At 47.3% G+C, this 25610-nt stretch overlaps 1 protein-coding gene and 1 long non-coding RNA gene across 3 annotated transcripts in view; one reads left to right on the forward strand and one right to left on the reverse strand.

The window, feature by feature from the left end:
• Positions 1-56: 56 nt before the first annotated feature.
• PFN4 (profilin family member 4) lies at positions 57-20082 on the forward strand. Of its 2 annotated transcripts, XM_048845658.2 has the most exons (6): positions 57-223; positions 4231-4360; positions 7034-7162; positions 9213-9350; positions 17844-17949; positions 19316-20082. In XM_048845658.2, exons 3-6 carry the CDS (start codon positions 7046-7048, stop codon positions 19342-19344), a joined length of 390 nt encoding a protein of 129 aa, XP_048701615.1. In that variant the 5' UTR covers positions 57-223; positions 4231-4360; positions 7034-7045; the 3' UTR covers positions 19345-20082. The 2 variants fall into 2 exon arrangements, with proteins under 2 accessions (XP_048701615.1, XP_048701616.1); XM_048845659.2 differs by lacking the exon at positions 4231-4360 and having other exon boundaries at positions 59-223.
• LOC125634634 (uncharacterized) overlaps positions 17476-25610 on the reverse strand; it is an 8680-nt gene continuing 545 nt past the window's right edge. The window contains exons 2-4 of the long non-coding RNA XR_007355979.2: positions 23428-23529; positions 20584-20613; positions 17476-19486 (exon numbers count right to left, since the gene is read on the reverse strand). This is a non-coding gene — a long non-coding RNA (uncharacterized LOC125634634). The remainder of the gene's footprint in view (positions 19487-20583; positions 20614-23427; positions 23530-25610) is intronic.

Below are 25610 nucleotides of genomic sequence, written 5' to 3' on the forward strand. Positions count from 1 at the left end.
GAGAGCGGCGAGAGTCAGAGATTGTGAAAGCTCGTATCCCTCCGCCTTTGTGGTGGTTACGCGTCCCTCGCTCCCATGGCAACTCCAGCCCTAGCCTCTTCATTATGATGAACAGGGCACTCCACCAATCAGAAAAGAAGGCGTTCCGCCTCAGCGAATCAGGGTACTGAGACTAAAGGCCCGCCCTCCAGTTGAGAAAGGTGTTGCAGTGCTGCTTAGCTAGGTAAGCAGTGGGGTCGCCGTCCGCATCAGGTCCGATGGTTGCGAAGGGGCGGGGGGGGGAAGGACTAAAGTGCGGGCTCCCCTCATCTCTCGTAGTAAGGTGAGGCCCGGGAGGACTACATCTCCCAGCATGCCACGTGCCCTGTCACAGGTCTCGAGAGAGCGTTGCATGCTGGGAACTGTAGTCTCTGCTTCAGGCTGGCCCCGGAGCCTGCGCACTTGCATGCTGGGAGCTGTAGTTTCTCTGGGGGTGCGCGCTCAGCCCGCTGTGGGTTCTCACCCGTCGTCCCGCCAAGCCGCTCGCTGAGGCCTGGGCTGCCCGTGGCGGGAGCTCAGCGCGGCCTCGCCCGCCACGCCTGGGAGTGCGAGGCAGGGGCTGGCCCCAGTGCACACAGAGCTCTCCCCCCAGGAGTAGGGGGAGTAGGAGGCGAGGACAGGCCCCGACAGTCAGCGGTCAGCCCCAGCGTGGGGGTTATATGTACCCCGCTGTGACGTGCAAGTGCTTTGCCACCGCTGTGTAGCCAAGGCTAGCGCCGGTAAAATCACCTCAGCGTCAGCGCAGGCAGCGACTCCCCGCCCAGCAAGCCGCCGCCTGTCCCCTGGCGCTTTCCCAACCAGCCCCCCTGCAGCAGGCCGCTGGAGCGAGCGTGGCCTCGGGGTGAAACGCCCACGCCACGCCCGGGCGGCGGCACGGTGTAAAGTCATTGCATTCGCCACTGGTGCGTGGTAACTCAAGCTATTACTCCCCACTGCGCTGCCCACGCACCTAACAGGCCAGCATGGGCGGCGGGTATAATATGCCAGGGGCCTCCCCTGGCCCGGCCGCTGCGGCCGGACCCGCAGTTGCAGGGTTTGGGGGGCGGGGAGGGAGGTTTTTGCTTTATTATGCCCCATGCAGGTTGTGGGGTGGTTGAGGCGGTGGTATGTGCTATTCAGCTTCCTGGTTCATCAGTCGTCTCTCCGGGCTCCAGGGAGATTACTGATGGGCCCAGGAAGCTGAGGAGCAAATACTGCTGCCTCAGCGGGCCTGGACCCTGCGTGGGGCATATCAAAAGCTTCTTTGGAGCGGAGTGAGAGCCAGCTACATGTAAGTAGGGACAGGGCTTTTCCCAGGGCTGTTGCTGCAGCCAAAGTCTTTAAGAAGGAGAAAAGAGCAAGGGGTACTGTTGCCTGGTGGGGCCCATGGTGTGGTGTAAGCAGGCCATAACTTGTGTCTAGGAGTTCTGTGCAGTGCCAGAGCTGGCCCTCCTTGTTAGTATAATGGTGGGTATCCCTGCCTGTCACACAGAAGACGGGGGTTCAATTCCCTAACTGGGAGAATGGTGCCTTTTGACTGCGGAGAAGGAAATGCCTTACCCAACCAGCACGTTCCTCACCTCCTCCTTGTAGGGCAGGGGTCTCAAACTCAAATGACCATGAGGGCCACATGAGGACTAGTACATTGGCCGAGGGCCGCACCATTGACCACTCACCTGCTGCTCTGGCCCCGCCCCCACTCCACCCCTTCCGTGAGGCCCCGCCCCTGCCCCACCCCTTCCGTGCCCCCATTCCAACCCGTTCCCTGCCTGCCTGCCCTGCCCCCGTGCCGGGACCTGGGGGAGGGGGCACACAGGGATCTGTGTGTTGCCCTGGCGGGTTCCCCATTCCCGGCCAATAGGAGCTTCGGGGGAGGTACCTGGAGGAGCGGACAGGGCAACACACAGACCCCTGTGCCCCCCCAGGTCCCAGCCGCTTCCCAAAGCGGCGTGGGGGCAGGGCAGGGCAGGCAGGCAGGGAGCCAGCCCTGCCCCTGGTGCGCGGGGCGTGTGTTTGAGACCCCTATTCTTGGGTGACTTCCATTCACACCCTGACCCCGCAGTGGTGATTTTTACCTCCAGAGAGACAATTAGCTGGCAAGGCCACCCCTGCCTGCTTGCCCAAGCGAAAGCATCTACATCACCTTCTGCCAATGGGCACAGCTTCAAGACCTGCATGTCGGGACACATTTCAGAGTCGCAAAGGGAAATACTTTGGCCAAGGGCATGAGGACAATCGCCCAGCCAAATGGGTTGGCAGCTGGTCAAGGGGTGAGAAAGAGAGAAAAGCGGACAGGCAGCAGTCTTTTTTCCTTTTGTTACAATTTTAAGTGTGACAGCCAAAGAGGCCTTGGCTGAGTTTGTGATGGCATGACTTTGAGGCGCATCTGAAGTGTGGAAGGTGGAGGGTAGAAAGAAATGGTTGTCAGAGGAATCATAAAATATTAGGGTTGGAAGAGACCTCAGGAGGTCATCTAGTCCAACCCACTGCTCAAAGCAGGACCAACACCAACTAAATTATCCCAGCCAGGGCTTTGTCAAGCTGGGCCTTAAAAACCTCTAAGGATGGAGATTTCACCACCTCCCTAGGTAACCCATTCTAGTGCTTCACCACCCTCCAAGTGAAATAGTTGTTTCCTAATATCCAACCTGGACCTCTCCCACTGCAACTTGAGACCATTGCTCCTTGTTCTGTCATCTGCCACCACTAAGAACAGCCTTGCTCCATCCCCTTTGGAATCCCCCTTCAGGTAGTTGAAGGCTGCTATCAAACCCCCATCACTCTTCTCTTCTGCAGACTAAATAAGCCCAGTTCCCTCTGCCTCTCCTCATACATCATGTGCCCCAGCACCCTAATAATATTTGTTGATCTCTGTTGGACTCTCTCCAATTTGTCCACATCCCTTCTGTAGTGGGGCCCCCAAAACTGGACACAGCACTCCAGGTGTGGCCTCATCAGTGCTGAATAGAGGGGAATAATCACTTCCTGCAATCTGCTGGCAATGCTCCTACTAATGCAGCCCATTATGCCGTTAGCGTTCTGGGCAAGAAGGGCACACTGCTAACTCATATCCAATTTAATCATAGAATACCAGGGTTGGGAGCAGTGATGAGCTGCCAAAATCTTAACAACGGGTTATCTCCGTTGCCCACCCCCGCTCCCCGGGACTCCTGCCCCATCCAACCCCCCCCCGCGTTCCTTGACGCCCCCCACCCAAGACCCCTGCCCCATCCACTCCCCTCCCCTGTCCCCTGACTGCCCCCAGAACTGGGCAGGAGGGTCTCATGGGCCACTGTAGTGGGTGCCCATCCCACCCCTAAGAGCCAGAGGCACCTGCTGGTGGGCGAGGTGGGAAGTCCCAGCGATGCTTACCTGGGGCAGCTCCCAGGAAGCATCCGGCAGGTCCCTCTGGCTCCTAGGGGTGGGGGAGCGTAGCTAGGGGAGAAGCAGGGGGAGCGGCCGCTCCCCCCACTGATCACATCAAAAGTGGCGCCTTAGGCGCCGACTCCCTAGGTGCTCCGGGGTTGGAGCACCCACGGGGAAAATTTGGTGGGTGCAGAGCACCCACCAGCAGCTCCCTGCCCTGCGCCCGGCCCCAGCTCACCTCCGCTCCACCTCCAGCTCCTCCCCTGAACGCACCGCCCCGTTCTGCTTCTCTGCCCCCCTCCCCCCCCACTTCCCACGAATCAGCTGTTCGGCGGGAAGCCGGGGAGGACTGAGAAGCAGGCCGCGGCTTCCCACTCAGGCCGAGGGTGCAGAGGTGAGCTGGGGTGGGGAGCAGTTCCCCTGCGCGCCCCCCCAGGTTACCTGCTGTGGCGAGGGTGGCCCTCCTCATCCCCCTCCCCCCCGCCGAGCTCACCATGTTTGTCAGGAATGACTTGCCCTTGGTGAATCCATGTTGACTGTTCCTGATCACCTTCCTCTCCTCCAAGTGCTTCAGAATTGATTCCTTGAGGACCTGCTCCATGATTTTTCCAGGGACTGAGGTGAGGCTGACTGGTCTGTAATTCCCTTTTTAAAGGCACTACATTTGCCTTTTTCCAGTCATCCGGGATCTCCCACGATCGCCATGAGTTTTCAAAGATAATGGCCAATGGCTCTGCAATCACATCAGCCAACTCCCTCAGCACCCTCGGATGCATTACATCTAGCCCCATGGACTTGTGCACATCCAGCTTTTCTAAATAGTCCTCAACCTGTTCTTTTCACCAGGTGCTGAGCAGCCCATCAGTGAGTGAAAGGTCCCAGGCAGGTGCGGTGGGAGGAGCTGTGTAGCCCTTGAAGGCGGCCTGCTGAGAGGCTTTTCCCTGCAGCTGCTTGGATTCTGTGGAGGGGAGGCGCGGTATGGCTGCAGCTGGCTCGGGGTACCTCTGGGTTGGCAGGGGAAGGCTCGGGGCTTTGACTGGCCCAGGACTCCTCTGACCAAGGGAGGGCTGGCATTCGGGCCTCCAGCCAGTGTGGGGCTCCTCCGATCAAGGGGCAGGAGTGCTCAGGAATCCTCTGGGCACGGGGGACTCGTGACCCCATCTGCAAAGGAGGTGCAGGGGTTCTCAGGGCTCCGGCTGACAATGGCCTGCTGGTTCGAAATTCTGAGCTGCAATCCACCCTTAGAATAGGGCCCCGGGGACTGTCCAAGCAGCAGCCAGTGCGGCTGACCCAAGGGACCGCCTTAGCAGCAGACCCCTAAGGGGGGCTCCACCCGCCACCCATGCAGGCCAATTAGCTCAAGCTTAAAGCACCACTTAACTTGAGCCAGAGATTTTTCTGTGTAGCTGGAAGTTGAGTTGGGGTCGCACTTGAGTTATAACTTGAGCTAACTGTGCTGTCAAGACAGGCTCCCAGAGCTAAATTACACAGTGGACCTCTCTGGCCCTTGGGCTGCTCCAGTTGGAAGAGCACAAAGGTGGTTTAACCCCTCTTCCCTGGGCTCCGAGTTGTGTGCTGCACCTCGTAGAGGCACAGTCGTTATGATGGGGGGGTCAGCATTCAGCAGGCCAAAGCCCTTTAGACTTCACATACTCACTAGACAGCTGACTAGGCTGAACATTTTCAGTAAAAGTTTCTTTTAAAATGAAAATAAATCTACACTGGATAATTCATAAAGCCAGAAAGGACCATTAATCCCTGGGGAGAGGATGAGAAAACAAGCAACACGTGACAGTTGTGTAGGTAGTCACATTGCTTAATGCACTACTGGAAACTGCTCAGATACTACAGTGATAAGTGTGGTATAAAAACCTGTATAAAATAGAATAGTAAATAGAGTTAGATCATCTAGTCAACGTCCCGTGTATCACAGTCCATTAAATTTCACCCAATTACCCTTGTATTGAGCCCAGTATAAGAACATAACAACGGCCATACTGGGTCAGACCAAAGGTCCATCTAGCCCAGTATCCTGTCCTCCAACAGTGGCCAATGCCAGGTGCCCCAGAAGGAATCAACAAAACAGGTAATCATCAAGTGATCCAACCCCTGTTGCCCATTCCCAGCTTCTGGCAAACAGAGGTTGCGCTGCCCATCCTGGTTAATAGCCATTGATGGAATTTATCATAGCCTGGTTAATAGCCATTGCTGGAATAGCCTCCATGAATTCATCTTTTTTGAACCATGTTATAGTCTTGACCTTCACAAAATCCTCTGGCAAAGACTTCCACAGGTTGACTGTGTGTTGTATAAAGAAATACTTCGTTTTGTTTATTTTAAACCTGCTGCCTATTAATTTCATTTGCTGACCCCTAGTTCTTGTGTTCAGAGAAGGAGTAAATAACACTTCCTTATTTATTTTCTTCACACCAGTCATGATTTTATAGACCTCTATCATATTCCCCCTTTGTTGTCTCTTTACCAACCTGAAAAGTACCAATTTTATTAATGTCTCCTCATACAGAAGTTGTTCCATACCCCAATCATTTTTGTTGCTCTTTTCTGAACCTTTTCCAATGCCAATATATCTTTTTTGACATGGGGCGACCACATCTGCATGCAGTATCCAACTTGAGTTTGACTAAGGCATAACTTCTATATAATTGTGTATAAAATGTTTAGGTTAATTCGCTGCTTAACTGTCAGGATTATCCAACAACAGCTTTGTTCATTAAATGTTGCATTACAATTTGTTATATGGTTATTTAATAGTGATTTACTTCATAAAACTATATAGTCTGATTTATCAGAGAGACAAGATGGGTGAGGTGATACCTTTTATTGGACCAACTTCTGTTGGTGAGAGAGACAAGCTTTTGATCGTACACAGAGCTCTGGGAAACTTACTCAGTGTGACAGCTAAATACAAGATGGAACAGATTGTTTTTCATAAATAGATAACATATATTTCAAGGGACCATTCAAAGTAAAGTGGTCTGATTTATGTAATCATTGTGTTGTATAGTGATAAGAACACCTTTATCATTTTTATTTTACTTCATCATCATCATCCAGATGAGATGTCATGTAAAGCACAGTCAATCTGAAATCCTTACCACATCTAACACTTGGCTTGGAATGAACCAGTACTCTAGAGTCACAATACCTGCAATTTTCTGATGGGCCAATCCGTTTTTAGTTTCTTGTCCTTATCATTGCTAAGTAAATCTTCCAAATACGACTGATCCAGTGTCATCTATCTGGCTGAGTATGCAGATAAACAGCCTGAAACAATAACTCTAAAACGTGTGCAATACCACCAGTACTGTCATCACCAAATGTTAACTCTGGGGTCTAGTAATGTCAGTTTAAATGTCAATATTGTCAATTATTTCGCTGTTGATCATTTGAACAGAAACATCTAGGCTGTTGTGAGAGGAGCTTGAAAAGAGCACTAACGCTTCCCACTCCAGCTGAGTCCCACTCTAACCTGGTGCTTATAGCAAGTTATGGTGTATTTCTCATCTTTTTTACTCTGGATCAGCCTCCTAAAGGGAGCTAAATAAAATTCTGGATGGGAGGAGGATCAGGCCTCTGAAGCTCAACAGGAAGGAAACGAACACCTACCTATATCTGATTTCTTTCACAGAACTGAAGGAAAATGAACCAAATTCAATCTTTGCTCAATGATTGCCTTATCAGAACAAAACATGTGGAACATGCGGCCATCATCAAATTAAAGGACAATTCTGTGTGGGAATCAACCGTTGGCTTTAATGTAAGAAAATAGAAAGCATCCTAGCAAGTGACACTGAAGGTAGAATATTTAGAAATGTACCACACTCTTTTAAGGGAGGGAGCATGAATTAGTGATTAGAGAGGGGACTGTCAGTCAGCACTGCTGGATGCTAATAAATATTCCTGACTCATCCACTGTTTGTGTGACATTGAGCAATTCTCATAACCTCTGAGCCAAATGGGGTATAATTAGGGCCCAACCAAATCCATGGTCCATTTTGGTCAATTTCACAATCGTAGGATTTTTAAAATAGTAAATGTAATGATTTCAGCTATTTAAATTTGAAATTTCATAGTGTTGTAGTTGTAGGGGTCCTGACCCATAAAGGGGGTTGTCGGGGGGTTGCAAGGTTATTGTAGGGGGCGGGCTGCCGTACTTCTACCCTTTTACTTCTGCACTGCTGATGGCAGCGGCACTGTCTTCAGAGCTGGGCAGCTGGAGAGCGGCGGCTGCTGGCCGGGATCCCAGCTCTGAAGGCAGAGCCACTGCCAGCAGTAGCACAGAAGTAAGGATGGCATGATACGGTATTGCCACCCTTACTGCTATGCTGCTGCCTTCAGAGCGGGGCCTTCAGTCAGCAGCCGCCACTCTCTGGCCGCCCAGCTCTGAAGGCAGCGCAGAAGTAAAGTTGGCAATACTGTGACCCCCCCCTAAAATAACCTTGTGACCCCCTGCAATTCCCTTTTGGGTCAGGACTCCCAATTTAAGAACGGCTGGTCTCCCCTGTGAAATCTGTATAGTATAGGGTAAAAGCACACAAAAGACCAGATTTCACCGTCTGTGACTTGTTTTTCATGGACGTGAATTTGGTAGGGCACTAGGTATGATACTACTTACTAAAAAGTGTGTTGTGAGATTGAATTTGTTGTAAAGCACTCATGTTAGATCTTTGGAGGAAAGAACTCCAACTCCAGCAGAACTCCATTTCTTTCATGCTTTGGACTGCGTTTGATTGTGTTGATTTTGTTCTGTTATCAAGAAGGTACCAAACAAGACAACAGAATAGCAGCACTTCTGTATTGTATGGCAAAACTAATGTTTCCCCTGTCTAATTTTATTTTATCTTATTTATGTTACATTGGAACAGAGGGGATCAAATCTGTCTCTCTATTTACTTATGTGGTCTCATCACCATAGTATCTGAGCACCAAAGTGTTATCCATAGGACAGTAGCAGTCAGCGAGGATCTAAAATGCTAAAACTTCATCTTCACTCTAGAAGTGTGGCTGATGGAGACTGGGGGCAGATTCTTAGCTGGTGTAGATTCTCATAGCTCCACTGACTTCAATGGATCTATGGCATTTCACACCAGCTGAAGATTTGCTCCTAGATTCTAGCATGTAATGCTCCATCTTGATCTGAAAAGCTCACTTGCTGGAGGCTCTCAAAGCTATGTCTGTATATTAAAGATGGAGAATATTAGTATTTGAACCTGCCATCTGTGTGCTCAGCACTATGCAAACACAGAGCAAGGCAGAGTCCTCTGCTCCAGAGAGGTTTTAACCTAAGGGCCCAATCCTGTAAACACTGCTGGGCATACTGCTTACCATTAGTCCCACTGTAATCAGTGGGACTACTCACAGGGGTAAATGCAAGCATTTGTGAATCAGATCCTAAATCAGACACTGAAAATACAGTTCATTCTTACATGGACTAAAAGCCCACTTTCAAAGTTGTTCAGACATTTTCCCTTTTTGTGTTATCATTATCTATTTATGAAATCGTCTTTGGTTAATTATCAGACATAACAGAAGAAGTAAAAAGAAAAGGAGTACTTGTGGCACCTTAGAGACTAACCAATTTATTTGAGCATAAGCTTTCGTGAGCTACAGCTCACTTCATCGGATGCATCCGAAAGCTTATGCTCAAATAAATTGGTTAGTCTCTAAGGTGCCAAAAGTACTCCTTTTCTTTTTGCGAACACACACTAACACGGCTGTTACTCTGAAACAGAAGAAGTGTGTTTTTTAATGATTGCAAAAGTGTGTCCTTTTGGTCCATAACAGAATGTCCCATTTTATCAATTTAGTTGCAGCCACAGAATGCCTTAATCCTCAGCTCTGCTTTCTTCAAGAACTTATTACAGGTCAGAAGAGAAGGACTTTACTTCCAGGAGAAGCAGTATAAATGTGTCCGAGCAGATGCGTACTCCATCTATCTTAAAAATGTAAGTTGCTAACATGTATGGCAAGTAGGTCCAAGCACTGAAAAAAGTATTTGATAGTTTTCCTCTTTCCTTCCCACATCTCCTGTTTATGTTAACACCCAGAGTCGATTAGAGGTTAAACAAAATGCTGCCTCCTTTCTATCCACAGCACCTTTACATATATGGGGCAAACAAATAAATGCACAGCAGAGCATCTCTACAAGGAAAATGACAAGCATATAACATAGATTAAAACAGAAATATATTCTACCATCCATCTCAAAGTATCCGACAATTTTATTTCTTTACTAACACTGAGAAGGGAAACTGAATTCTGTTATCCCAAATATTTTACTCCAACTATTTGGGGCACAATCACTATTTCTGGCTTTTAGGATAAACCAGGTCTGAGATTTCTCATTATGGGCGGTCTCATTTCCAGCTGTGTGGAAATGTAGATGTAAAACGAGGTGGCCAGATTTTCTGAGTAACTTCACTGGCCAATGACACCAACTGAGAATCAGTATCAGCATCTTGACTTGTCACTGAAGAGCTCAACCCTTTCTCTCTCTTTTTTTTTCAAACAAAAGTAGAAGTGCTAACCCCAGGGATCTGGCCCAGTTCCATGTTGATTAACTACATTATGACAGCATAAACTTCTAGCCACTTTGCAGTTGCAGTTACATGTGGTATGCTTCTCTTCCTTTTTAATGTTATGTAGCATTTGTGATGCTGGTAAACCAGGTGCCACCTCATGCTAAGGTCCCCAGGCTGCAATGGAACACTGATAAATAGCTGGAATGAGTCTGGCTCACCTGTGTGTTAGTATTGTTAAAATAGGTTGTAGAATTATAAGAATGTGTTTAGTGTTTAGACTTTACTGAATGCTTTTGAGTTGCTGCCTGCATTCTCACTTCTGTATTCCATATTATAAGGCAGGGGTTGGCAACCTTTGGCAACCAGCCCATCAGGGTAAAGCTGCTGGCAGGCTGGGCCAGTTTGTTATCTGGTGCGTCCACAGGCATGGAGCCCCGCAGCGGTTCGCCATTCCTGGCTAATGGGAGCTGTGGGAAGCAGTGGCTAGCATGTCCCTCGGCCCGCACCGCTTCCCGCAGCTCTCATTGGCTGGGAATGGCGAACCGCGGCCAGTGGGAGCTGCAGGGCTCTGTGCTGCGGATGCTCCAGATAAACAAACTGGCCCGGCCCGCCAGCGGCTTTACCCTGACGGGCCGGGTGCAAAAGGTTGCCAACCCCTGTTATAACGTAATATTTGAGTGGTAGTATTATAAGCCTCTGTGACTCTGTAAATCACCAGACAGGAGAGAAACATTATTCATTAACTAGTGCAAAGTGCCAATCTGTAACAGAAAGTGTTATGTCTTGCCCAACAGGAACAGTCCATTGACAGCAGATGGATTATTATGGAATGTTAAAGGGGACAAAAGACTGTGTTGCTCTACTTCCCTCCCGCCCCTTCCCACCCATGAAAATGAGTCATGCAAGCGGATTCCTCCCATCATCTGAGTTCACAGCTCAGAGCACATGGCAGAGGGAAATAAAAAACCCCAGACAGAAGAAACTGATTATCTCTATGCTGCTTTGACTCTGGTTTATTAGGTTTATTAGGCATAAGCAAGAGAACCCTAGGGCTTAGCCTCGGTTAGCCTTAAAGGATATATAGAGCTTGCTTATTATAGAAGCCTTTATAACTGTTTGAAACTTGAAGAGGAGTACTTGTGGCACCTTAGAGACTAACCAATTTATTTGAGCATGAGCTTTCGTGAGCTACAGCTCACTTCATCGGATGCATACCGTGGAAACTGCAGCAGACTTTATATACATACAGAGATCATAAAACAATACCTCCTCCCACCCCACTGCCCTGCTGGTAATAGCTTATCTAAAGTGATCATCAAGTTGGGCCATTTCCAGCACAAATCCAGGTTTTCTCACCCTCCACCCCCCCACACACAAACTCACTCTCCTGCTGGTAATAGCCCATCCAAAGTGACAACTCTCTACACAATGTGCATGATAATCAAGGTGGGCCATTTCCTGCACAAATCCAGGTTCTCTCACTCCCTCACCCCCCTCCAAAAAACATGTGTATGTGTGTTTTTTGGAGGGGGGTGAGGGAGTGAGAGAACCTGGATTTGTGCAGGAAATGGCCCACCTTGATTATCATGCACATTGTGTAGAGAGTTGTCACTTTGGATGGGCTATTACCAGCAGGAGAGTGAGTTTGTGTGTGGGGGGGTGGAGGGTGAGAAAACCTGGATTTGTGCTGGAAATGGCCCAACTTGATGATCACTTTAGATAAGCTATTACCAGCAGGACAGTGGGGTGGGAGGAGGTATTGTTTTATGATCTCTGTATGTATATAAAGTCTGCTGCAGTTTCCACGGTATGCATCCGATGAAGTGAGCTGTAGCTCACGAAAGCTCATGCTCAAATAAATTGGTTAGTCTCTAAGGTGCCACAAGTACTCCTTTTCTTTTTGCGAATACAGACTAACACGGCTGTTACTCTGAAACCTGTTTGAAACTTAAGATGTGTAACCCTTCTGCCTGTCAGAGTTGGCAGCAACAAGGGCCAGGTTTTGTATCTAGGGGTTCTGTTCCAATAACACATTGCAAAACTGGCTCAAGCCCCCACCCAGTGACCTGGGACAAATATATACCACCACCCCCAGGCACCTCTAAGAAGCAATACTTTCCCTCTTGCAAGCACAGAGTCTCTGTGTAGCAAAAGCCTTTTAATAACAGAGAGAAACAATGTGGCATTATGTTGGGGAAACACCACCAACAGGATTCATTACACAAACCATGAGCAAAAACCCACCCCAAGCAAATTGGGCCGTGTCTTTTCCCTTTGGTTCTTGAGTCCAGCAACCCAAAAAGTCACCCAAAGTCCCAAAAGTCCAGCAATCCTGAAGTTCAGCAACCCAAAAGTCTCTGTCTCTGTCCTTGGTGAGTCCAGAGTTCAAAAGTTCATCTGCAGAGTTTTAACCCCCCAGCCTGTGTGGAAATGGGGTGGGGGGAGTAAAGAGGCACCTTACATTTTTCAGTGGCTGACTGCCCCACCTCTCCATGGGTTTCTGCTGCAGCCTTCACCACCAGCTGCTCCTCTCCAGTAGCCATCCTGCTAGCCACTCCGCCAGCTGCTCCTCTCCAGTAGCCATCCTGTGAGCCGCTCAACAATATATCTTCAGGTTCCCTACTACTTAACACAGTACTCAATGATTTCAGTTCATAGTATGGGAGCCCCAGTGCTGGTTCACCATCGGCCCAACGTGAAGTCAGCTCTACAATCTGTAACCAGACTCCTTATGGAATCAAAATTAGCTCTGTTATTACACAGTGGAGAGAAGAGGAAGTGCAGGTGGCATTTAGAGCCCTCAGAAGGGTCCCATACCACAAAGTATAAATGTCTGTCCCCAGCCTCCCTCCATTCACTGAGTTTTGGAATCCTGTCTCTTGCCTAGCGAGTGCTACTTAGTTGATTGCGAGTCCCTCCATCATAACAAAAAGCCAAGTACAGTTCCACTGTCCTTGATTCACATCATCAGGATAACAACACTTTATTCTTCTTGCCCCAATAACAGAGAAATTGGGGATCCCCCAGCAGCCAAAGTGACCATCTAGGCTGGGTAGGTGTGCCTATGCAAATGAGATCAGCCCCTGAAGTTCTTTTGCAAAACCTGCCACAACTCACCACCAGATGTCAGGGTAGAGCTCATCCTGACTCTGCTTACATCCTCCCCACAGCCAAGAATTTGGCATCCCGAGAAATCACACTTCCTATTATACCAACTCATTGGTTTCCTCTGAAGGGCCTCAGGAAGCCCACTACAGCTTCCACAAGCCTGTGTGCTAAGTGTATTGGTGCCTCACTAGTCACCCCAGGTGCATCATAAGTTAACCGTTTTACAGGTCTTATTACCCTGTCCCGTCTGTTGAGAATCTCTGTTGCAGAGGTAGCAGGGATATCTTCTTGAGTGACGGATGGAGAGGTTTCCTTTGAGGATCCCTCGGCTACTGCCATAGGCCCCTGCATCTCTAGTTCTGACTGTGGAAGGTCCAGCGTGCCTAGGGCCCCCTCCACCTGGATGTCTCCACTGTCCAATAACCTGTGTGCATCATCACAGGGGGTCCCATCGGCGGCACAGGGGTGCCAGTAACGGGCCTAAATACCTCCGCCATGGGGTTTAGAGCTGAAGAGGGGGAGCTGTCTATTGGCTCAGCTGGTCGAGACCAAAATCTTGTCTCCATTCCAGGATATACCATGGTCGTTTCTTCCTCTTCAGCCTCACTTTCCAATGTGCTGAATAGGGGTAGGTTAGCTTCAGAGGGCCCGCTGTCCGTATTGGATGGCGGCTTTGGTCCATCACTTCTGTTCTGCCTGGCTGCCCTGTCATGGCCCATCTCATAAGGGGTGCCTACCAATTCCCCCACAGGGAACAAAAGGTTTCTATGCACCATCTTTATTTGCCCTGGACCCTCCTCAGGTTTGATCTTGTAGACCAGAAGATCTCCCAGCTTTTCCATCACCAGGTAAAGTACTGCCTTCCATCTGTCAGCTATCTTGTGTTTGCGAATGCACCCTAGCATCATATCGATGTTTGTTGCGGTCTGAGTTCTTCCCAGCTGCAGACATACCTAAGTGATAAGCACCCCGCAGCTTTTCTGTTAGTCGAGACACATACTGCTGGTGAGTTTCATAGCTTTCTCTATCTTCTGACCCCGGGTGATAAGGTGTTGTCTTTTTAATTCCTTTTTAATTTGTAGACTTTTTAATTCCTGCTATCCTCAGCACCTCCTTCAGAAGGCGACTCTCAAAATCCCACCTCTGATCAGAGTGTATCCGGGCCGGGAATCCATAATCTGAGAAATATTTCTACCACAATATTCGAGCGACGGTGGTGGCCCTCTGATCACGTGTGGGATATGCCTGTGCATACCGCATAAAATGGTCAGTCACTACGAGCATGTTTCCAACATTCCTCTTGTCTACTTCTAGAGACAAGAAAACAATGCATACCAGTTCCAAAGCTTTGTTACTTTGATGATGTTTGATGATGATGGTGATGTTCTTGAGATATGCAGCTCTCATGGGAAGAGTTTTCCTTTGAACACATTGAGCGCAGGTCTCACATTTCCTGCGAACATCTTCAGCCATCCAGGGCCAACAGAACCTACTACAAATAAGTTCCAGGGTCCTCTCCATCCCTAGATGTCCAAAGTCATCATGCAGGGCCCTCATGGCCAGGGCTCTGTACTGTTTTGGCAGCACTAGCTGTGCTCGCTGCTTTTGTAACAGGTCCATGGTCACTCGGTGTAACACTCCCTGAATCAGTTTTAGTTTGGTCCATTCTCTCAATAGTAGTTTACCCTCTGGGTTAGGTGGGACAACCGCAGCTGGGCTTCGCCCCTCCCTTTTGGCAAGCAGTGTATCACAAATGTCAACATCTTGCAGCTGGGCTTCTTGCCAATCAGCCGCATTGAGCATGGGCAATGGAGATTGGTCCAATGCTATTTAGTTCACCGAGGCAGAAGGCATGCTTTCAGGGGGCAGGCCCAGAGCTTCTTTAACACATCCCTGAAGGCTCCAGTGGGCCTCCGGCTCTCGACAACTCACACTGCAAATAGCTCTCACTCCATCCATGGGTATCACACAGATTTCTGGTGCCTGAGGACGCCTGGACAGTGCATCCGTATCTACACTGCATCTCCCTGATCGATATTGAATGCTGAAGTCATAGCTAGCCAAAGCAGCCACTCATCTTTGCCCTGTAGCATCCAGCTTAGCACTTGTTAACACATAAGTCAGTGGATTGTTGTCTGTCCAAACCTGGAACTGAGCACCATACAGGTAGTCTCAGAATTTCTCAGTGATGGCCCATTTCAAGGCCAAGAGCTCCAGCTTGTGGGTGGGATAGCGAGTTTCACTATCAGACAATCCTCGGCTGGCAAAGGCTACAGGTTACGTTTGTCTTCCACTTCCTGATACAGGACTGCTCCCAGACCCTCCAAACTGGCATCAGTATGCAGGATAAACAGTTCGCTGGGGTCAGCAAAGACTAGGACTGGAGCATGAGTTAGGCAAGTAATGATTTCTTGAAATGTCCTCTCACATCTCTCATCCCACCGTGGCCCAAACGGTTCGAAGGGGCCATAGTGTCTCTGCACAGGAGGTTTTGGGGACCTCCCCTTGTTCTTGGTCTTAGATTTGTTTTTTTCCGGGCTGTTATCCCCTGGTAAGATCATTCAGAGGCTTTACAATCGTAGCATAGTTCTTCACAAATCTGCAGTAGTAGCCACTAAATCCAAGAAAGGTCTTGAGTTCTCTGTAGTTACTTGGATGTGGCCAGGTAGTGAGTGCTTCTATTTTATCAGGATCAGTACTCACGCCCTTTTGGGACACGATGTGATCCACATACTTCACTGAGGTTCAGCAGAACTGGCATTTGTCTACTGAGAGCTTCAAACCATAGTCCTCCAACCTATCAAGCACTTTAAGAGGTCTTTCTTCATGCTCCTCCAAGATTCTTCCAAACACAATCAGGTCATCCAAATAAACTAACATTTGCAGTAAATTCATGTTTCCCACGACTTCCTCCATAAGACATTGAAATGTGGCAGGCACTCCCGAAATGCCCTGGGGCATGCGTTAGAACTGATAAAACCCTAATGGGCAAATGAAGGCTGTCTTCTCCTTATCTTCTTCTCCCAGGGGGATCTGGTAGTATCCACTCCGGAGATCCAACACAGAGAACCACTGGCTTCCCAGCAAGCAATCTAAGGCATCTTGAACTCAAGGCATAGTGTACTGGTCAATCACAGTATGGCTGTTTAGGGTGCGGTAGTCAATACACATCCGGATTTTCCCGTTCTTTTTCTGGACTACCACAAGGGGTGAGGCCTATGGGCTGCGGGACTCTGTAATGATGCCATTCGCAGTCAGCTCTTGAAGATGACGTCACACATCTTCCACCTCAGAGAGGGCAATCCTCCTAGATCTCTCCCTAAAAGGTTGAGAGTCATGTAGTCTGATGTTGTGCTCTACTCCTTTTGAACATCCCACATCCCACTCATGCAGTGTGAACACTTTGGATCTTTCATAAAGTTTCTTCCTCGGGCGATCTGTCCACTCCTCGGACAATGGTGAATCTCCAAAGTCAAACTTTGCTGGGTCTGTTGCTGGAACTTGAGTTTCATACTGGGGTTTTACAATCGACTCAGGCTCAAAGAGGTCTGCTATCTTTTGTCCTTGATCACACCTTTGGGAGCGTAGAGGGCCCTGAAAACAGCTACTGCAAGTTCCTTAATTCCCTACAGCAAAGGGGCAAGAAGGCTTCACTCATCTGTGTATATATGTTTAGCTGCTTTAACTTTGTAAATAATTCTCTTTTCCTTTTCCTGCTGAATAAATGTTTATAGAGCCTATCATAGGATTTGCTACAAACGTTGTCTTTGGTGTGAGCTCTAAGATGCAATTGGCCTGGTAAGCGACAGGTCCTTTGGGACTGGGAGTAACCTGAGTACCAGAGTATTGATGTGATTTTTGGTGTAAGGGACCATCTGTCACAAAGGTACGCTCACCTGGGTGGCGAGATAGATCAGAGTACCCAAGGGGACTATGACTCCATGTGAAAGCTGGTATAGTTCCTGAGGAGTTTATCTTTGATATTTGGTTGGTGCAATCTAAGTGTAGAACTCACAGCCAATTTGGGGTTAGTGCCCTGCTTCCTAACAGTCTGCCCTGAGGTTGGTGCTTATGCTCTTGAGTCACTGCAGGCAGCTGTACACTGTTCTTTTGAGCTGTGAAACTGCACACATGTTCCACCCCAAAGGTAGCTGAGTGGTGGTGGGTAGTAATTCCTGTGCACATGTGCATACACACTTGCTAATCCTCACATCCCATGACTCAGATGCTTAACTCAGTAATTGACATCATGTAATTCAAATATGGGAGTTGAGTGTGCTCAGCAACTCCCAGAAGATGCTGGGCAACCCCACACATTTGCATCCTAATTCAGTAATTCCCAATGGGACTTCCATTCATTATTTCAAATTAATGAGATTCAGATATGATTAGTTTGTAAAGCCTTTTTGGAGTCTTTCAAATTATACACAGCACACACATCTATTTTATTAATATTTTAATAACATTTTTGTGGGTTATACTTAGCAACCGGATTGCACTTTATCTCTTCAAAGTGCTTTATAAAAAACATTATTTATGAATAAAGGTGGGAACATGCAGTATAATAAAAAACCAGAACAGCTATTGCTTGGCTTGATTAAAATATATAAATATATATAAAACCCATCATCTTAAATGAATTTATATCTGCTATCAATATCAGTCTTGATTTAGGCCCTAAAACATTTTCTTCCTCAAAATGACACACAACTTAAAGATAGAAAACATCCTTGTCTAGCATACACTGATAAACAGTATATATATTTAGAAGAACCCTGCAACTTTTAACCAGTTTTCTTTTTTATCTAGGAGAACAGAGGTCTGATAGCTGTGAAAACAGATTCATACATCTTGGTTGCTACTTACTCTGAGGGCATGTATCCCAGTGTGTGTGTGGAAGCTATAGAGAAACTGGGTAATTACTTCATGTGCATATATGTCTGAATGTAACTTGTAGAGAGATGTTACTAGTGGGGGGCAGCATTTCATTCCAGCAAACTGCCTGGAACATTTGGGACTTCAGAAAATCTTGAAAGCCCATGAAAAGGAAAATTAAAATGGACCTTATGTTGTTTAGTCAGAAACATGCTATCAATCTCCTTCAATTTCCACAGAATAAACACATAAAGGTATCTGTATCAAATTTTAAAAAGAAAAGCTTTTACTGTTCACAATCCTATAATTATAGTTAATTTTTAATAGGGATACTATGGATTTGATTTAAGAAAACCTGCTTGAAAACATTATAGTTAATATTATTGGCCTGATTCTTAGCTACTCTGTTCCTGTGCTTGGAGTGGAGAGCAAAAGTAGTTGAAAATTAGGTCAACATAACTATATCACTAAGGGCTGTGAAAAATCCACACTCCCGAGTGGCATAGTTAAGCCATCCTAAGTCTCTATGTACACAGCGCTATGTTGACAGAAGAATTCTTCCATCAGTCTAGCTACCATCTTTCAAGGGTATGGATTACCGATGCCAATGGGAGAATCCCTCCCGTTGGCGTAGGTAATGTCTACACGGAAGTGCTACAGTGACCCAGCTGTGCCGCTGTAGTGTTTTAAGTGTAGACAAACCCTCAGGGTATGTTTATTCTTCAATCATGGGGTGTGATCGCAGCTGGAGTAGGCATACAAAGCTGAGGCAGTGCGTGCTTCAGCCTGGGCTGTGCAAGCTCACCCAGAACCCTGGATAATTACTCCCAGGGCTAGTCTGTACTGAAACCTGCACTGCCACTTCACTGCTACAGTACCTGAGCTAGCTAGATTAAAGCTCGCGCACTCAGGTGTATCCCCGCAGTCACACCTGTGATTGCAGTGTAAACTTAGCTTGTGTTTGCTCGGTCAGATAGAGGTTTGGAGAGGTTTATTTTGGCACAGCCTTTTGTTACTCAGTTTAATCTTTTCCTCCAGAGAAAACAAAGTAGCTTTATGTATTCTAACTTTGGTAGTTCAAGGGGAGATTTCTGCATATGATTGGTTTGTAAAGTGCATGCTGATCTGAAGGAGGGGTGGTTAGACAAGAATTTCTTAATCTCACAATCTTACAAAAAGAAATATTCTGTTTATTTCAAATGACACACTGAAGATATACTTGGAGTTACTAATAGTAAATGTAGGTATTCATATATTTAAGTGTTCACAAACAAATACTGATGCAAGTTAGATTATGATCCCTTTCATTCAATTACAGTACATTCCAGTGTTGATTTAAAGTGGAGCATTTCCATTATGGCAAATATTAAAAAAGAAAACGTCTTCTATTTGTTTTTTCCCCTTAGCGGACTATTTCAGAGATAAAGAAAACTGAATCTTCAAACAACTTAAACTTGATCAAGCTTATGAAGACTGGTTTGTTAGAAAACCATGGATGGAAGTTTGTACTGAAGCACATCCAAGCAAGCAATACAATATCCATTATTCTTCAATATTCTAAATCCATAGTGAAGGCTCTGAAAGAGAAGGATAATCCACAGCATGTGAATCCCACCAGTGCAGCCTAACAGCCCCCTGAATTGTCAGCTCCACCATCTTCATGTAGAAAAATTACAGCTCATAAATCCATGCATGTGTGGTGGCATTTGGGCTCTAGTTTGGATGGGTTCCAAGAGTCTAATATTGCAAGATGCAGAGCGTCTCCTACAAGGTGCTGAGTACCCTCTACACACAGTGACTTCCCTGGAAGTTGAGCCCTTTCTCCATGTCTCCAGTAGGAGTTGATGGTGCCCAGCACATCATAGGATCAGGCCCGAAAACTATAACTTCATATAATCAAAAGTACAGTTGGGTGATGTTCTCAAGAGACTGAGTTAAGGTGTTTTTCTTCATTTTAACACCATCTTTTTTTTTGTTTTACCCAATCTCCTAGTAAGAAAGCAGCTAATTTCTCTGAGCTGTGGGGCATCTCTCACAGGACATGTACCATATACTCAGCATCAAAACGGAGTAGATTAATGAAATGTGTTGCATGAACATGTAGTTCAATGTAAGCTCAAAATTGCATTGGATGCCTTGGAATGTCTTGAATAAAATGCCATGTTTATACCCATCTATTTGCACTGCCATTGAAAGATATATTCATAGTGTTTAAGGCCAGAAAGGACCATTAGATCATCTAGTCTGACCTCTTGCGTAGCACAGGCCATTACATTCCACACAATTATCTCTGCATTGAGCCCAATAACTTTTGTTTGCCTAAAGCATAATTTCCAGAAAGGCCTACTGTCTGGATTGGAAGTCATCCAGAGAAGGAGAACCCCCTTCCCACTGCTCTGGGTAGTTTGTTCCAATGGTTAATCACCCTCATTTTTAAAAAATTGTGCCTAATTTCTACTTTGATTTTGTCTGATTTCCTGTTCCAGCCAGCCACGGGTTCTTGTTATGCTTTTCTCCCCTAGATTCAAGACCTTTTTAGTACCCGTATTTTCTCCCAGTTAAGTTACTCACGTAACAAAAAGAAAAGGAGTACTTGTGGCACCTTAGAGACCAACACATTTATTTGAGCATAAGCTTTCGTGAGCTACAGCTCACGTAACAAAGTAGCATTCACCTGTAATCAAGTTGCCTCTCAATCTTCTTCCTGATGAGATAAACAGATTGATCTCTTTAAGTCTCTCACTGTACAGCATTTTCTCCAGCCTTCAAATTATTTTTGTGGCTCTTTTCTGCACCCCATCAGAGTTTTCCAGCATCATTTTTAAAATATACATAGCCGAACTGTATGCAGAATTCCAGTATAAGTCTCACCACTACCATAAGAATTACATTAGCTCTTTTTGCCACAGCATTAAACTGGGAGCAGATGTTGAGTTGCTTGTCTACTATAACCCCCAAATCCTTTTCAGAGTCCTTTCTTTCCAAAATACAGTCTCCCATTCTGTAGGTATGGCCTGCACTCCTTGTTCCTAGATGTATGTTTGCATTTGATTGAGTTAAAATGCATGTTGTTTGATCAGTTTACCAAGCAACCCAGATTAGTCTGTATGACTGCCCCATCCTCATCTTTATTTACCATTCTGACAATCTTTCTGTCATTTGCAAATTTTATCAGCTGTGATTTTATCTATTTCCAGATTGTTGATGAAAATGTTGAATAGCAACAGGCCTAGAACCAAACCCTGCAGAACTCCATCAGAAACTCCCATTCAGTGATGAGTCTCTCTACTTTTTTGAGATCTGTCAGTCAGTTATTAATCCATCTAACATAAGCTTTATTGATATTTAAGGCTACCATTTAGTCATGGGTATTTTTAGTAAAAGTCATAGACCTGTCCATGACTTGTACTATAAATACCCCTGACTAAATCTTGGGGGCGGGACCCAGGGCCAGCGCCACTAACTGCCAGGGCCACCGAGCAGCAGCTGCTCCAGTCGCCCCTGGGACCACTGCTGGGAGCTGCCGACCTGCTGCTGCACTGGTTGCCCCTGGGATTGCAGCTCAGAATTTCGAACCATCAGGCCATGGAAAAATTTGCAGAGATGCTCCCCCAAGGCTCCTGTGTCGAGTTTTCAGCCTTGGTTGAAGAGGGCAAGCTAATCTCCCGAGCTTCCCTCCAGGCTGCACTGGACGGTGCTGATGCCGCCACGAGAGTCATGGCTACAAGGGTGGCCATGAGAAGGGGCTCCAGGTTTCTGGTCTGCCATATAAGGTCCAACAGACCATTCAGGACCTCCCCTTTGAGGGTGTGATGCTGTTTTCCTAAACGGCGTCATAGTCTAAAGACTCAAGAGCCACCCTCAAATCGCTGGGCCTCCACACTCCCACCATGCAGTGGAAGCATTTCAGGCTGAAACCTCCTCCATGGTTCTACCAACAACTGAACCGACAGGATAGTTCCCAGAGGAGGAACTGAAGTGGTAGAAAGAGGCCACACCTGCCTCAGGCCACGGCTCTGGCCAATCCAAGGCACCTTCAGGCCCGAAACAGGCCTTTTGAAGATGTGGTCGAGGAAGGCGCACCAGAGCAAGAACTGGTTCCACCCCGCCTTACCTTTTTGTCTCGATTATCCCCTTTCTACTGTGCATGGTTCCGTATCACTTCGGACCGCTGGGTGCTCTGCACGGTAGAGAGGGGATACTCCATCCAATTCTGTGCCCTCCTGCCCTTCCATCCCCTTTTCCACGTCCCTCTTCAGGGACCCTTACCAGCAACTCCTCATACAGGAAGTGCACTCGCTCCTATTGCTAGGAGTAATGGAAGAGGTTCCTCAGGAGCTGAACAGCAAGGGCTTCTATTCCCAGTATTTCCTAATACCGAAAGCCAAAGGCGGGCTCAGGCCCATCCTAGACCTGCGAGAACTCAACAAGTTCATGAAGAAACTCAAGTTCCTCACCGTCTCTTTGGCCTCCATCATCCCTTCATTGGATCCAGGAGACTGGTATGCCACCCTTGACTTGAAGTACACGTACTTTCACATAGCAATAACTCCATCCCACAGAAAGTACCTCAGGTTTGTGGTGAACAGCACCCACTACCAGTTCACAGTCCTCCCGTTCGGCCTGTCGGCAGCACTTCGAGTGTTCACCAAGTGCATGTCTAACCTGATCTGAGCAAGAAAGCTCCATCAGGTTCAGCCATGGAGCTTCCACACAGTGAGGTGCAGCAACTCAAGGTTCGGGTGTTGGAGACAGCCATGATCCTGAGTTAATAAGTGTGGAAAGAGCAGCAAGACTTCCAGCTGCAGTCCCTCCTGCCCCGCCCCCCAGCGCTCCTGCTGGGAGGGAAGTGGGGTTGGCACACGGGGGCTTACCTTGCTCCACCCGCCCGCTTGGTGCTCCTGCTGGGGGGAGCAGGGTTGGGGCGCGGGGCTGGACAGAGCGGGTCAAGCCCGTGTGCAGCAACCCCGCTCCCAGGAAGGAGCGCTGTGCAGGTGGAGTAGATCAGGGCGCAGGAGTGCCCATTTTTCCAGGGCTCCCCAATTGGCCAGGGACCCTGGGAACAGGCCCCATTGGCCCAGTGGCTAATCCACCACTGGCTGTGCCACCCACCCTGCCTGGGGAGCGCCCAGCCATAAAGAGCAGACCTGGCGGCTCCCACCATCTTCCAATACGCTAGCTCCTGGCAGGAGGCAACAGTTTTTAAATTGTGGGGGGCATGCCCCATAGTTTGTAAACCCCTGTGCTAAATGGAAGGCAGAAATTGCGGAGATGGGGCGGAACAGGTGACCCTGCATACCCCTCCCCGCCAGCCCGTTTTCCCACCCCAATGGCTTTTTGCCCGGGTGACTGCCCCATTTGCCCCGCCCTAGTTATGGCCCTGATCTCATCTATTTATCGTCAGGCATAAATATATGTTCTGACACTATACATGACAATAATTCTGTCTGAAAATTTATAAATAAAGGTGCAAATTGATTACGCCTAAATTGGGTGGACTTGTGATTCAGTTTCCTACCTTATACTCTCAACAAGCTCAACAGTTAAAAATAATTTGTTAAATAAACCCATCTTGCAGAATTCAGAATCCAGAAGCCAGGTCAACAATCAAACATTTTGCCTAGGGAATGAAGAGAAAAAAGCACGTGTAAAAATGTGTTTTGAAAAATCATAAATAAAAGTAGAGGGATTAAGGAATGAGTATAACATCTTTAATTTTTATTTGTTTATTGTTTAAATTTCACACTGATGATGTGCATTGATTTGCTAATTTTCATCATTCACTTTAACATGCACAATAAAGATGAAAATGCACAAAGCAGGAGCAAACTGTCTTGTGGGAAGGTGTCTGGTGGATCTCTGTAAGACTCCCATTATTTCAGGGTTGGCTTTCTTTGCAATTTCTGTGCCTGATTAATGCAGCTGAGAATTAATCATTTACAGAAATGTTTAATCATCATAAACTAACCCCTGCAGTGACATGTGGTGAATCAATTTCCCGGTGTTCTGTGTGTCTCAATTGTGTATTGTTTTCTCATCCCAGGCCCTAATCCTGCAAGCACTTAAGTATCTGCATAACGTTAGTCCTGTGGGTAGTTCTGTTAAAATGACATTCATTGGTAACATTTGTATTTTAAATCAATGGGACAACTCTGTGTGAGTAAAGTCATACAGATGCTTAAGAGTTTGCAGGATTAGGGCCTAAGATTGTAGGCTCCTTGGGGCAGTGATCCATTCTCCTCCATATTCTGTACAGTGCTGGGCACACGGTTAGCATTCAGTAGATAATACAGAAGATGAGCCCCTCTGTGATTTCCCATCTCTTGTTGCCCTTCCCATTGCACCAATGGAGAATCTTTTCTGACTTAAAGCTGCCAGGCAGGCTGACTCTGTACCAGTTTATGCACGCTTCACATCTTGACAGATACTGCCAAAGCAGAGGAATCAAGAAACAGCACATATGAGGAGAGAAAGTCACTTAGCACCCACAGGACTGCAACAGTTAGTAGGAGAAATCATGAGATTCCTAGAGCAAGTAAGGCACAGAGGAATCCCCCTGCTAAGGAGAATGAATCAAGAGGTTTTTAAACCTATAATAATTTTCTGTCTCAAATCAACCTGCTGTTGTTTTACTGTATCTTTACATTGGCAGCTAAAGGGCTGAATCACAAATCTGAGGTTAGATAAAACTTTATACAGATTAAATAAATTATTCTTGCTCCCTCTACTGAGATGTTTAAAATTATGTTTCACTCTTTGCCTTTGTCAATTATTTTACAGGCCAATGTACCTTGGCAGCTTGAGCCCTGATCCCCTGATCCTGCCATCAGCTCCATGCTGGTGGATTTCTTCACTCACATGGAGTTCTTTGAAGTCAATGAACTTCCATGCAGGCATGAGGGGCACATCCACAAAGAGCACCCTACAACAGGGATCAGCAACCTTTGGCACATGGGCCACCAAGGAAAGCCGCTGGTGGGATGGGATGGTTTGTTTAACCTGCAGCGTCCGCAGCTTCGGCCGATCGCAGCTCCCACTGGCCGCAGGGGGGGCTGCGGGAAACGGCGGCCAGCACATCCCTGGGCCCATGCCGCTTCCTGCAGCCCTCACTGGAGTTCACCAATGGTGAGAATGTTTGGGTAACCCGACAATTGCACTGGTATTCATGATCATGATTTAGGAAAAGTCTGCATTCTTCTCCTATGAAGTTGCTGTTGTGTTTCAACTAGGCTACATCCACACTGCAGTAAAAGACCCATGGTATGGCTATGGCTGGCCCAGGTCAGCTGTTTTCAGCTCACCGAGTTCAGGTTGCAGGGCTAAAAATTGCAGTGCAGACATTTGGGTTTGGGCTGGAGTCATGGCTCTGAAACCTCACAAGGGAGTAGGTCTTAGAGCCCAGGCCCGAGCCCAAATATCTATGCTGCAATTTTTAGCCCAGCTCTCAAGTTGTGGGGAGTAATGGCAGCAGCAGCACCAAGGAGGAAAGTCCTTGGAGAGGGGAAGTGATGTACAAAACAAGAGCTTGGCATCCCTGAGGTCAACAACACCAGCCAGGACAAACCTTCTAACGCGGTATAGAAAGGGGTGAATATTGGGCAGCTAGCTAGAAGTGAACTGAAGTAAGCTGCCTCAATTCTCTAGCCTCAGAGGTACGGTTCCTTGCGCTGAGCTGTACAGTGCTGTGGTAAGACCTGATGG

This window comes from Caretta caretta, chromosome 3 (genome assembly GCF_965140235.1).
Source record: "Caretta caretta isolate rCarCar2 chromosome 3, rCarCar1.hap1, whole genome shotgun sequence".
NCBI classification, from domain to species: domain Eukaryota; kingdom Metazoa; phylum Chordata; order Testudines; family Cheloniidae; genus Caretta; species Caretta caretta.